Below are 14,027 nucleotides of genomic sequence, written 5' to 3' on the forward strand. Positions count from 1 at the left end.
TTTTTAGACTTAAATTAATGATCAAATTAGTCCCTATCAGATATATAAAACATACTAAATAATACTAATTTGACTCACATTTAATATTTTTTTGGGACCATTTTGGATTTTTTCAACTTTTGAGAAACCAAAATAGTACCCGTGAAAATTTTGAGGGATTAAAATAGGTATTTACTCAAATTTGATAAAAAAAGATTAGGATTCTCTTTTCCATCTATTGAAGTCTAACAAAAACTATTCAGCATAAGGTAAAACACAACCAACCTACTTTAACATGTTCTCACTTTACAGATTCTAAAGTTGACTATAACATGTTATATCTATAGGTCCTAAATAAAATAATATGACTACACTGAAAAGTTCAATAAAGTCACATTTTAAGTCCCTAGTAAACCCAACACCTAAGTGTTCTGTTCCATTGATTCATTACTGACTAGTGTCTAGCAACTAAAATGCACTTGCCAGGACTATGAGAGTGGACAATTACGGTCGAGAAGACGGGCCGTCAAATGGCCGGTGTTTGATTTGCATTGCTGCCCAAGGATTGATCGGCATTGGCCGCTGGATGTTAGGGCCCAGTGGGTTGCGGTTAGCCAGAGACAGGGCAGAGGGCATGGTGGCTGATGATGAGGACGATGATGTAGATGAGACAGCGACACGCTCACACGAAGGGCACATCGTAAGGGTGGTGGGAGGGTTCATGTGCATGTAGAGGTGTGGAGATAATTTCAATGCCCGAAGCTCTTGAACTTCCTTTTGCAACCTCTTGTTCTCTTCGGTTAGATTCTCACAGCATCGCTTCAAGTACTCGCAATCTACTTCGGTCTGCTTCAACTTGGTCCTGCATTAATTGAAACAAAAGAATTCACATCACTTTCTTTCTTCCATGACACAATATAAGGTGAAGTAACACGCAAAAAAACTCGATTTACAAAAAAAAACATCAACTTTTGCTTCAGATCTTAGTTTATCAATTTTAAATTCTGGAAACAGGCTTTCTGCTTGCGCGATAGACTGCATACATCTACCCTTCCCAGACCCCACTAAGTGGAAGCCTCGTACATTAGGCTGCCCCGTTTTTTTACCTAGTAGAACCTCTCGCTTAGTCTCGGGGAGAAAGACTCCAAAATGAATTCAAGTTAACCAAATGATTTCAGTAACTTTCACATTAGCCTCAATGGCTTACTTATACAATACACAAACTAATTAACTATCATATAACTATCCTAAGACTATTATGCATCAATAATGCTGGAAATCAAGAATAAAACTTAAATTAAAAGTACTAGTATTAACTCATGAAAATTGAATTAAACTATGCAAACTCAGATTTCAAAATTCGAGATTTTGACTTAAGAATCCATCATTGCTAGATTACTACATGCTTGTTACATTTGTATTGCTGCCACTCGCTTGATTGCCGTTTGTTTCATCAAGATCGAGTTTTACAACGCTCAAGCTAGAGCAACGGCATTGGTTATGTTTTTCTTTGTTTCTATGTATTCACATTTATAACACAAATCTCGGTATAAATAGAATCTTCCAAGGCCTAGAAACGACAAGGTGCTTGTTTTCTAGTATATATGCCAGTCACATCCTTGGCCATGTGAACGAGCGTGCTTGTTTTCTATCATATCCGTCTAATGTTCGTGTGTGTGAGGCTGTGAGCATGCGTGTGCAAGTGCGTCTGCATGCACATGTGAAGTTACCTGTTTGATATTTAGACATAGCTGTTCGATTTTTCGTTCCGTTAACAAAAATAACCAACAGTTGCATCTTTTATGTCTCATAAAAGTTGCATTATTCATACTCTTAAATCTATCAATCACATTAGTAATGGAGTAATTCATACTCTTAAATCAGTTTTTCAACACTAAGAAGAACAACATTGATGAGGAACAACAAAACCTTTTACATAAACAATGCCACAAATCATTCACATTTACTATGCTAAAATGTCAATATTGCCCCTGAGAAAATGAAGGTTCGCCATAAATGAGAAACTCACCTTGCTCTTCTGTTCTGAAACCACACCTCCACTTGTCTAGGCCTCAGATTCAATTGATTTGCCAATGCTTGCTTTTGTTTCTACAAACAAATAATATAATATCACAATAATAATAACTAACCAAGGCGTTTCAGAAATTGAATGTTTGACTTTTTATTCTACCTGAGATTCAATGAAGCATTATACCACTAGATCAGTCAATGATTTAAATTGTGGATCGCATCACTTGATGGGGCCACTATATTACGGTTGTGGTGACCGCCGCAACTGCATCATACCCGCAGTTGCAGTGTGACTCTGAATCATAATGATGCGACCGCGTTTGGACTGCACCGGACAACATCAGGCTCATCGAATTCAAAAATATCTTTTTAATCACAAAATAATTCACATTGCAATACCGCAATCATAGTAATCGCAACCATTGTCGCAATCGCAATAACCGCAGTTGTTACCACAATCGCAGCAACCGCAGCTGTTACCACAATCGCAGCAACCACAGCTGTTCGCAGCAACCACAGTTGTTACCACAATCGCAGCAACCGTAGCTATCATCACAATCGCAGCAACCGCAACTGTTACCACAATCCCATAATCGCAACAACCGCAACTGTTACCATAATCGCAACAACCGCAACTGTTACCACAATCGCAACCATAACCATAATTTAAAACACTGATGTCTCGATAGTACTAGATTGCAATTTAAAACACCACTTCATAAATAGTATATTTTATTAAAAACATAATTGAATAACTAAAGACAATCTAAACACAAACAAATAAGAACTATAGCAAAATCCCAAATATGCCCTTACCATGTAATTAATGTAATTACATAAATGGCACTATAACTCACCGGATTGAGAGTATTGTGATCCTTGAATGTTTCTTCCAACACCAAAGCTTGTTCCTTTGACAACCTCAGCTTCTTCCTCGAATTCTCGCCATCGGCATCGGCATCACCATCACCACCACCACCATCATCATCACTTCCACCACCTTGAGAACATGACGCCCTCTCCACCGCATTCGCGTCATCTCCATTGCCTTCTCTCTCACTCCGCTTTCCACTGATACTCGACACCGTGCTGTTAGGAGACGAAACTCCGTTCTCATCGTCGCCGCCGGTAGCCGCCGTCAATGACGGCGGCGGAGCTGCATTCACGTCAATTCCACGGAAGAACGAGCGCGTCTCGGAGGTTCGATCTGTCATGTGAGTAGCACGTGAGTTAGATAGTGGCAACTTGTGTAATTAGTAAGCATAATGAAGGGTATTTCTGTCCAAAACATTGCTTCAATTCAGAAACAAAACAACAATAAATAAAGAAATAATGAGTAAATTTATCTCAGTTCATCAAAGAAAGATAAAAATGAAAATGGGGTTTATATTTTAAGCAAAAAAAATGGTTTTTTTTTCTCTGTTGTAAAAACATAAACATTTGATTGAATCAAAAAAACTTCGAAAAAGAAAATTAATTTTTTTGAGGCATTGGATGAATCTAAAAACCAAAACTTTGTTGAAAAAAGGGAAATGGGTTTAATTTTTAGCAACAAAAAAATGATTTTTTTGTTGTAAAGTGTGAAAAAAAAACATGAACATTTGAATGAATCTATGAAACAAATTCCAATAGCATAAAAAAAAGGAATAAAAATAGAAAGAGTAAAAGAGTAAAAGAGAGAGAGAATAAGATATATACCAGGAAAATGAAACAATGTATTAAAAGAAACTCTATGGTTTGGAAGAGATTGATGCATGAAATTATTACTATTACTATTACTATTATTATTATTAGCATTTTCAGCAGCTCCAAATCTCAAACTCAAACTCAAACTCAAGGTATCATTTTTGTGTTCCATTTTGTTTAAGAAAGAGTGTGAAAGAAAGAGGCAAAATAGTAATAAGAAAGAAGAAAGAAGAAGAAGAAGAAGAAAGTGAAAGAGAGAATGGAGTGGTGGGGTGTTATAGACTTTAGCTTTTTTCTATAACAGTAAAAGAATGAATGAATGAGACTCTATATTTTTATATATATAGTGAAAGAGATAGATAAGAAAAGAGAGAGAGAAAGTGAATAGGTGTAGAGTTAATGATGAGTACTTGTGTCATAGTACTAATTTGCTTCAATCATCTTATAATATTATTATTCTACCAAACATTAATTTGATTTTGTGACTCCTCTAGATTCTGAGAAAGATCAAAATGTTAAATATTTGATTTTTATGAGCAATATTTTTATTGAAATTGAATGGATAGTTATGCATCCCAAAATAGATTAGTTATTTACTCTAAGGGTGATGTGATGAGAGCACATCTGATGTTTCACCTTTTGTATCATTGTATCACTCTATGTATTATTACCTCGGATTGGTTGGTAAAAAATTATTTAAATTAAAATAATTTTAATTATTAAATATTTTTCTGATCAATCATATATTTTGGCACGTGGAATGATACAAAGAAGTGGACAGCAGATATGTACCTGTAATGTGATACCCTTATTACAAAAATAATAATATTATTACCATCTTCTTTCCAAATAATTTGTAGGACCTCATATCTATATATATATCTATATCTATACACAATATAATATAAAGATTTATACATAGTTATTATGTTAGTCATTATTTATTTGTATTATTTTTTATTAAAATGATGAATAATGCAATATAAAAGTTATACTGTATATATTTGTTTTCCTCTTCTTCTGTGTTATTTTGGCTTCATCAAAGTTCAAAGCTTGTTACCTTTTTAAACTATAGTTGAGTTACTATTTAACTTCTTCTTGGTTCCTGGTTTAGTAATAAAAGTTGTGTGAAACCATAAAAAACACACCTCAAATGGGGTATTGGGTTTAGAAAACATGCCTTATTTATTTAGAGTAATGTTGTTTTTTCTTGGATATGGATGATACTTGACATTATTTTCTTATTTATATTCTAAGTTAATCAATAAATGTATAAATTACTTGAAAGAACGTTCTAAATTTTTTTGGTACTATGAAGGATATTTCCTTATATTTTTTAAGTAAGAAACTATTCTCTTTTGAAATTCATAAATGCTCATTCTAATAAATATAGGGAAATATTCTGATTTAATCCAATGTCTCAAATTTAAGCATATACAAATGTATGTGATTTTTATAGTGAGTTTTGTTGCTAAGTCTAATTTACTCAACGAAGATTGTATTAAATTTGTATAAAATATTATGGTTTAGACCAACAATTTTAGGGACAAGTGTTATTTATTTAAAAGTTTCATATGTGATTCAATTAAACTTATAAGAAAGGTGTTAACTAATGTTTTTAATTCAATTATTAAAAAAACAAGCAGCGAGTCTATTTTAACATAGTAAAATTAGTGTTTTTTATTGTGGGGATTCAATTAAAAAACAAGTTTATTAATATGTGATTATCTCTCCTAATAAATATCATTCTTAGAAATTCATCCTTCAACAATTCATGAATATACAGTTGAGTCTACATTACTAAAAAAAGTTTGCTTTCCCACAGGTATCCTCGCATTGGAGTCAATCCTGTCTAAGCCGGGAATATCCACAGGTAGGTGAGACTAACTCTCCCGGTGAACATTTTTTCCATCCACAAGACTCGAACCCGATACATTGCTTAAGGAGAATCAAGCATGTACCACTTGAACCAACACTCGTTAATTTTGTTAATTGTACACTTGAACCAACGTCTGTTGATAGTCTACGTTACTAATTTATTATCTTATTAGTACAAGCTTATTTATTATTATTATTTTACTAAAGTAAATAGAAAAGGTGGTGTGTATATAAAACTTAATATAAGAAAAAGGTGAGAAATAAAAGTTAGTTTTATTATTTTTAGTTTGTAATTTATTCATTCTTACTCTTCCTGTTGAGAAAGAAAAGCGTCTTTTTCGCTCTTTTGACCGTTGACTAAAGAACTTAAGAAAGTGTGTTTGAGTTGCACGCGCCATGAAATGATGACCTCATCATATGATGATGATGGGAGAGATATTCATGTGCCATCATTCAAGGTGGGTCCTACACCTCATTTCTTCAACACCTTTATCCCTTCTCATTTATTGCATATTATTATTTTTTATTATTTATCTCATTCAAAAGTTACCAAAAATATTATTTTATTCATTAGTGTAAATAGATAAAGAACAAATTAATTATAATGAGATTAGTGTCATATTTTTAATATTTATATAGTCATATGGTAAAAGTTTCTTACTATTGTTGATATATATATCTCATTACATTGACTTCTTTCGGATGAGCACGACTAGACTTTACCTGTTCAATAAATATGGATCAATCATGGTTGTACCGAATAAGGTTAGGTTTACGGTTAAGTTCAGATTCAAAAATTAGACTATTTCAATATTTAGGGTCAGTTAGATAAAAATTATGACTCATCTCGTGATTAGTAATTCTTCATATTTGTGTACGTCTCTAATCATATTTAAATGTGTATAAGTTATAAACTTTTTTGGTCAAAAATAACATTGTTTCTCTAATTTTCCATATATATACATATATCATTTTATATATTAAATAACATATTTATAATAATAAATAATATTGATAAAACTTTATTTAAAATAGGTATGCATTATATTTAATCGAGTCTAGAGTCAGATTCGAGTTTAAAGGCTGAATGAGTCGATATTTAGGGTCGGGTTAGCTTCGGGTCTAAGGTCAGTACAAGTTCAAAAAATGATCCGACCAACGTTTAGGATCAGATAAGGGACAAGCTTTAATTCGTCCCAACTCGACCCATGATCACCCATATATTGCCTAGAGGTTAGTCTACATATGATTTGGGCTAAACTGAACCTAGCTAACAACCATATGTACAATTTATGTATATCAAATTCCAACCCAAATTCACCCTAAGTGGGTTGTGGCTAATTGGATTATATATTATTAAACATTATTTATTTTAATTTTATTTTTTTAATCTATTTAAAAAAATATAATATATATATCACTTCATATTAATGTATAACTTTTTTAACACATTTGTTATGCTCAATTCAACTAAACTCATAAATCTAATGCATTATGTTTGAGTTAAAAAGTGATGTCAAATCCACTTATATGATTTTTAACGTACCTCTTATTAAATTTCTTTTTTTATTGGACTCTCACTTCCTAACAAATATAATTTGTGACTTCACTTTAGCACATAAACCTTTGGTCACCGTCAAAAAATAATATATTGTTAGTTTATAGTTTTGATAGTATAGACCTAAGTTCAGAAGGAATTTCATCTGTCAAAGTATAACGATCATCATTATTTATTGTATGAAAATCTTTTTTTTGTACTATCAATGATATCTTCTCGCCTTTTAGGTAAGGAACTAATCTCTTTCGGAGTTCGTGGCTACCTTTCCCAACAAGTATTGCTCCTAGGAATCGAATCATCGACCATGAGAAACCAGTGAGACCTTACACTATTAGACCAATACTTTGTTGGTATATGAAAATATTTTGTATGCTCATTATCACACATTCGTTGTGAACTAGTATGGAATAAATTTAGTTGTGTAAAGTTCTCAATGGTAAACAATTATGTTGTCTTTTACTTTTGTCGTAAAAATTATTGTTTTTAAATGATAAATCTAATAAAATCACAATTAAAAAAGAAAAATTGAATATATAGATTTAAGATTTTCTCATTTTATTTCATTCATCATTTTGTTATTGTGCTTAAAAAGATATTCTGCAAAATATAACAAATATAGAAAGTTTCACCTTATAATATTATTATAATTTATAAATATTTATGTTATAGATATTACATTATTTTTTGTTTCAAGTTTATACAATATTTATTATCTATTTTTATTATAAGTTCATACAGTATTGTAAGAACTGGACTGTACTCGACGATCTGACTGGTTTGACCGATGAACGAACTTGAAAATGGCTCTGATTTACCGTCGTAACTGAGTGAGAGTTAGACCACTTTGAACTAGAGAAATTCTATTCTCACCATGCTAAACCCGGTTAAACTGGATTAATCCGATAAGTAAACTCGACGGTTCACTTAAAAATTAAAAAAATGGAACACTACTTTAATCTTTTGTTTCACTTCAGTCTTAAAAAAAATAAATAGATGTTACTTCAATGTAATTATACATGATTATTAATTATATAAAATTTACATTTATATATCTATTGATAAAAAATAATAATTATGTATAGAATCACCCGTCAGACCAAATGATTAAACCAGTTAAACTTGATATGAGACCTCTTCAAATTTGATGTCCGGCTCGGGTTTCACAACATCGAGTTCATAATATCATTATGCTGTAAAATAATTTTCACTTAAGGCTTATTGCCAAGCCAAATGTCCTAAAAAAGAAAAAAAACATGTAACCCGAACCCACCCAAGGTAAATTTGGTCCGAACACGGTTTTAATATAGTTCGGCTGATCTGGACTAACAAGTTCGAATTCAATAAAACTACCTAATATGATAAGAAATCCTAAGAATTATTGGGGTTTTATGGATCAGTCAGACCGAGCCTTCTCATTTTGACACCTATACTGTTAACAGTTAAGTAACACTAGAATATAATATACTATGACAATATTTAGTTTTGTTTATGCAAATAAAAAATGACACTACTAAAAAGTTCATAGAACCACCATGTTGCAAAATAATTTTCACATAATGTTTACTGTCAAGCCAAAAGTTCCAAAAAAGAAAAAGAAAAATAAAAAAAAAACGAGTAGCCTGAACCCGCATAGGGTAAATTGGATATGATAACAATGAAATGCAGCTTGTGACAGAGGTTTGCACTATTCATGTGGTGTGCCAATTAGATGGTAGAGGTTGTGGTCCCCGACACATGCGATTAGATCTAGTCTAGTAAATGTCATACTTCTTTGAATTGTCTGGTTGATCGACCTAGACCCAAAGTTATTTGGAGTGACCTTACCTTGCCCAGTACCTAACCAAGACCCAACAACTTAGTTCAATCATGACGTGACTTTTAGAACGGGATAGAACAATAATAATTTATATTGACATGTAAAATAATATATGTAGATATTTTATTAATCATGTACGTGTATATATGTATATATATATGTACCAAGACCCAACAACTTAGTTCAATCATGACGTGACTTTTAGAACGGGATAGAACAAGAATAATTTATATTGACATGTAAAATAATATATGTAGATATTTTATTAATCATGTACGTATGTGTATATATATATATGTGTGTGTACCAACACCCAACAACTTAGTTCACCAAGACCCAACAACTTAGTTCAATCATGGCGTGACTTTTGGAACGGGATAGAACAAGAATAATTTATATTGACATGTAAAATAATATATGTAGATATTTTATTAATCATGTACGTATGTGTATATATATATATGTGTGTGTACCAACACCCAACAACTTAGTTCAATCATGGCGTGACTTTTAGAACGGGATAGAACAAGAATAATTTATATTGACATGTAAAATAATATATGTAGATATTTTATTAATTATGTACGTGTATATATGTATCAAGAAAAATAGAGAATGAATGATATTTTGAGTCAAATAGCTATTATTATTTTATATACAATTGAATATGCATATAAAAATATGACAAAAATAATATGGGGAGGCATAACTACATTTTTTAAAATAAAGAAACGCATGCATTTGACATAATTGATATTTAATCATTCTTCAAAAAATAATTCAAATAAATGGTGAATAATATAATAATAATATATAAATTTTTATTCAGACAATAATATATTATACTCATTTTTTAATTCGTGATGGATATATTAGTATGGATAGACTAATTTTTTTTAGGTCCATGTGAAGAGGAGAACCCTCATGCATTTGTCATGAACCTCGAACTAATCCCAACCATGGTCAACACCGAATTTGTACGTTAATCACAAATTCAAAAATTCAAAAGTATAGTTACGCTTCTATTTGTTTATCCCTACTAGGAGTATAATCAAACTATAAATTTTGATCGAGTCATTTTTTAAATTTGAATATGATATATTGCATGAGTAAATCTAATTTATATTTATTTTGCATAAAATGTTCTCAATGTTATTTATCATTATAAATATATAATATGACATGTAAAATAATAATATGCAAATATTTTGTTAATTATGTAGATATATATATCAAGAAAAATTAGAAAATGCAAATATTTTGTGTCAAAAAGATATTATTACTTTATATACAATTCAATATGCACATAAAAATATGACAATGGAGAACTATGAAATAGACCGAGACAAATCATGTTTGTGTCTTACCTAACAATAAATATTAACCTCATCTAATTTCTAAGCTCGAAATCAGGCATAAACTTGACTCGATTAGATTAGGTCAAACACGTAAGTGGTGTAGAGTCAAGTCATGTTACTTATCTAAGTGACATAAGTAGATAAATATGAAACATGTCATAATTTTAATAGTCGAAGATAATAATTTATCTTTTGATGTTAGAAGACAATTTATTGGTGTGAAGTGGTAATGTGATGATATGGCACGTGGCAACACGTGGTCCCATGATTACACTCGTGGGTGTCACTTTGTCACTCCATAACCAGACACATACTATCTCTACAATCATTGCATTCTTTCTTTCTACACATTCAACACGCGTGCAATCCACTTTCCCTTTATTCTATTCCTTTTTTACTCCTTCTTTTCCATTCTATCTACTATATCACCAACTGACATTGGACGTTGATTCAAGTGGTACATACTTGATTCTCTTTAATTAAGAACTCAGGTTCGAGTCTTGTAGATGAAAAATGTCCGTTTGGGAGAGTTAGCCTCACGTACCTGTGGATGTTCCTAGCTCGGACATGATTGTCTCTAGTGCGAGGATAACTGTGGGAAACGAAACAAAAATTCTATCTACTATATCATCTCAGAGTAATATTTATATAGTGAGACTGTATAAATTTATACATAATCATTATCATGTATTATTTATTTGAATTATATTTTGAAGAATTAATAATGATTAGATATAATAATAGATTACAACATATACAATGCAAAATTTGACAACATAATCTTGCATATTAAACTTCTAGGCCACCTTCTCAACATTCTCTTTAATGATCACCCATTAAATTATGAATTTAAAATTCAATATGCATAAATTTAAACAAACAAAAAAATGATATATTTATTAATTAACCCTAATAATATCAATTACTCCATATTTGATGGGTTGAACTTACACATATTAACCAAATTTTATATTAGAAAAATCACACCCTTAATCGTTAACTGAAAATATATTTGGTGTACACTTTTATGAGTTATTCAGTGTGGCATTTGTAATTGTAACTTGGTCTAGTTTGCCTTTTTATTGTATTTTTGTTTTCTTTTATGCTATATAAAATACGATTTAAAGTTGAAGTATTAAATTTATATTTCAAGTATGAAAATAAAAATAATATGATGAATATCTTGGAATAGAGATAACATATCCAAATGAAAAGAATACAAAATGAAAACTAAATTTGTAATTTTATTAGACAATATTTGATATTCACGGAATTAGGAATATAAAAATAACATTAAATTTAATAATAATTGTGCATAATTTAAGAAGGATTTAATATGTATAATGACAATGTAAGTGCTTTTTATACTGTCAGTAAATCATTTACGATTCATATGTTAGTCATCATTAACTTTCAAATAAAAGTAATATACTAACATTATATTTTTTTATGTTCTAAGTGTATAAATTTTAAACTCATTTAACAAATTTACAATTCATTGATTAAACTAAATTATTTTCTATTTATTACTTTAAAGAGATTAATCAGTCACTCAAATTAGAGGTGGAAAAGAAAAAGTTGTTAGTTAGTATATTAAGGTTCTACTATATCTAAAATGATAAAATATCAAATGTTTGATTCATGTGACTGTGATTTTAAAAAAGATAATCAAACAACATGAAAATGATTAATTATTTACCCTTAATAATACAAAAAAATGGGACAATATATTTTGTTCCAAAAAATGTACTCCTCTATAGCTCTAGTGTCACTCAATTGTTATTGATTAAAAAAATATATTTTATTTAAAAATTTAATAATTAAATATTTTTTTAACTAATAAGAAAGTGGGACATATAATAGAGGCCGTTAGATTAATGTATGGTGTGTTGTTAGAAGATCAGCGGCTGATGAATTTGCTTTGAATGGTTTTGCAAAACGGCGTCGTTTTTTACACTAGTTGTGTAAACCAAACCTTCATCGTAATCGATTGATAGCGAGTGATGATTGGAAAGATGGATTCGACGTCGTTTTATGCCTCAGCTTAGGGAAGGAATTGCTACTTTCTCCTCTGAAGGTTTAGGTATTATAGGCTTTCCCTTTTAATGTTGTTTTAATTTTTGCATGTTACCTGTTTGATGAAAATTCTGAACCAAAGATTCTTGTCGAGTTCGACGCAATGGTAAAGTTATACGCCGTCTGATGTTATGGTTCAAATTCTGGAAATAGTCTCTTCATATGTAAGGATAGTGTAGATGTGGTCTCTCAAACCCGAGCATGTGGGATCCTCGTGCAATGGGCAGCGATTTTTTCTTCCATTCATAAGGAAATTTTTGAACTTTGTAGGAAGGGATAAAGGTTAAGATTAACATCATATTTAACTTTGAAGGATTTTTTTATTGATTGGATCCTATCTTTGGAACTTAAGTTGTGTAGTTCCAAATCTTGGATGGTTTATCTTGTTGGGAAGCTAATATATAAGTCTATAACCTGTAACAATTTTAAACTGTGTCCCATGCCTTAAAATACCAGTTCTGAAGTTACACTTATGGTCTTTTTGCGAGTTGAGTTCATAGTTCTTAAGTCTAACCTTTCCCTCAATTGCCCTCCAAAAAGGAGCATGTAAACACATCCTTATGGTTTTGGAGGGGGAGGAAGAAAAATGGCAGGGGGAGGAAGAGAAATAGTAGGCTTGAGAGCCCTCTCATAAGTGTATTTCATGGTTCCAAAACATCTCATTTTCCTCCATAAACCAATTCGCAAACATACCCTTAATGTTTTGGATTATTTCAGTCACATGAAAGTTTAGACACCTAGTTGTATGGAGCTAGGATCTGAAAGCCTAATTCAATTTGGGGTTTTCAAATATTTTTAAGCCTATCAAGATTCTTGGATAGATGAAGTAGTGAGGCCTAAATTCCTTATGAAAGAATTCTCATTTGCATTTGTCTTCACATTTGTGTATTTCATGGTATTGGTTATGGTCTCTCTTTAGTAGACCTTTAATAGGTTTGTTAAGTGGCTGAACCAAGGAGACTTCCTTGTGGTCATTTTAGTTGCTTAAATGGTGGTAACGGGTCTGCTCGTTTCGCTGGTCTGATATCTTATGCCTGTTTTACTTTACTGTTGGGATCATTGTGCTTATCTTTTGAAGTCTCTTAGATCTTTGGTTAAGCAGTTCTGTCATATTAACTGGTTATTTTGCATTTTCTTTCCACATATACCACCTTGAAGTGGTTTGTGTATACTGCCATCTGCTGCACACTTGTGCTATTATTGGTTTTCATTCTGTAATATAAGCAAATCATGGGAAAGAGTCATGGAAAATTAAGATTAAGTAGTCATTGTTTATATATTTGATTTAGCCTCTTTGCTTGCAAGAGTAAGATTGTGTACATCTACCTTCCCCATACCCTACTAGGTGGGAGACTCGTGTACTAGGTCACCCTTTATACAATACTTGCGAGTATTTTAAAATATACGCTTGAATATATTAGCATATATTCAGCACACATTTATAATATCCTAGAATGACCGTATACAATCTTTGAAGATATCTAGAATATATTGTGTAGGCAAATAGTTTTCTAATTGAGAAGCAGACTTAAGAGTTAATTGAGAAGCAAATAGTTTTCTGTTTTAGAATGAAAGGACTTTGTATTTTGTTATTTAAAATGGACTTATAATTCAATGCTCTGATTTTTTTTTAAAATTCCTTCAG

General features: G+C 31.1%; 1 protein-coding gene across 2 annotated transcripts; it reads right to left on the minus strand.

Annotated features, from left to right (window-relative positions):
• Positions 189–3,989, minus strand: LOC109362850 (homeobox-leucine zipper protein HAT3-like). Of its 2 annotated transcripts, XR_002109452.1 has the most exons (5): positions 3,709–3,989; positions 2,868–3,217; positions 2,009–2,088; positions 407–841; positions 189–373 (listed from the first exon to the last, which is right to left on the minus strand). XR_002109452.1 is itself a non-coding variant. In XM_019608899.1 (4 exons), exons 1-4 carry the CDS (start codon positions 3,866–3,868, stop codon positions 484–486), a joined length of 948 nt encoding a protein of 315 aa, XP_019464444.1. In that variant the 5' UTR covers positions 3,869–3,989; the 3' UTR covers positions 189–483. The 2 variants fall into 2 exon arrangements, 1 of the variants encoding a protein (XP_019464444.1); XM_019608899.1 differs by having other exon boundaries at positions 189–841.

This window comes from Lupinus angustifolius, chromosome LG12 (genome assembly GCF_001865875.1).
Source record: "Lupinus angustifolius cultivar Tanjil chromosome LG12, LupAngTanjil_v1.0, whole genome shotgun sequence".
Taxonomy (NCBI): domain Eukaryota; kingdom Viridiplantae; phylum Streptophyta; class Magnoliopsida; order Fabales; family Fabaceae; genus Lupinus; species Lupinus angustifolius.

What these genes read in the sequence shown, in the direction of transcription:
- LOC109362850 (XM_019608899.1), bottom strand. Translation starts at nt 3,868, where the DNA reads ATGGAACACAAAAATGATACCTTGAGTTTGAGTTTGAGTTTGAGATTT. An exon ending in TACATTGTTTCATTTTCCTG is followed by an intron (nt 3,218 to 3,708) that starts GTATATATCTTA and finishes CTCACATGACAG; the next exon opens with ATCGAACCTCCGAGACGCGC. An exon ending in ATCACAATACTCTCAATCCG is followed by an intron (nt 2,089 to 2,867) that starts GTGAGTTATAGT and finishes ATTTGTTTGTAG; the next exon opens with AAACAAAAGCAAGCATTGGC.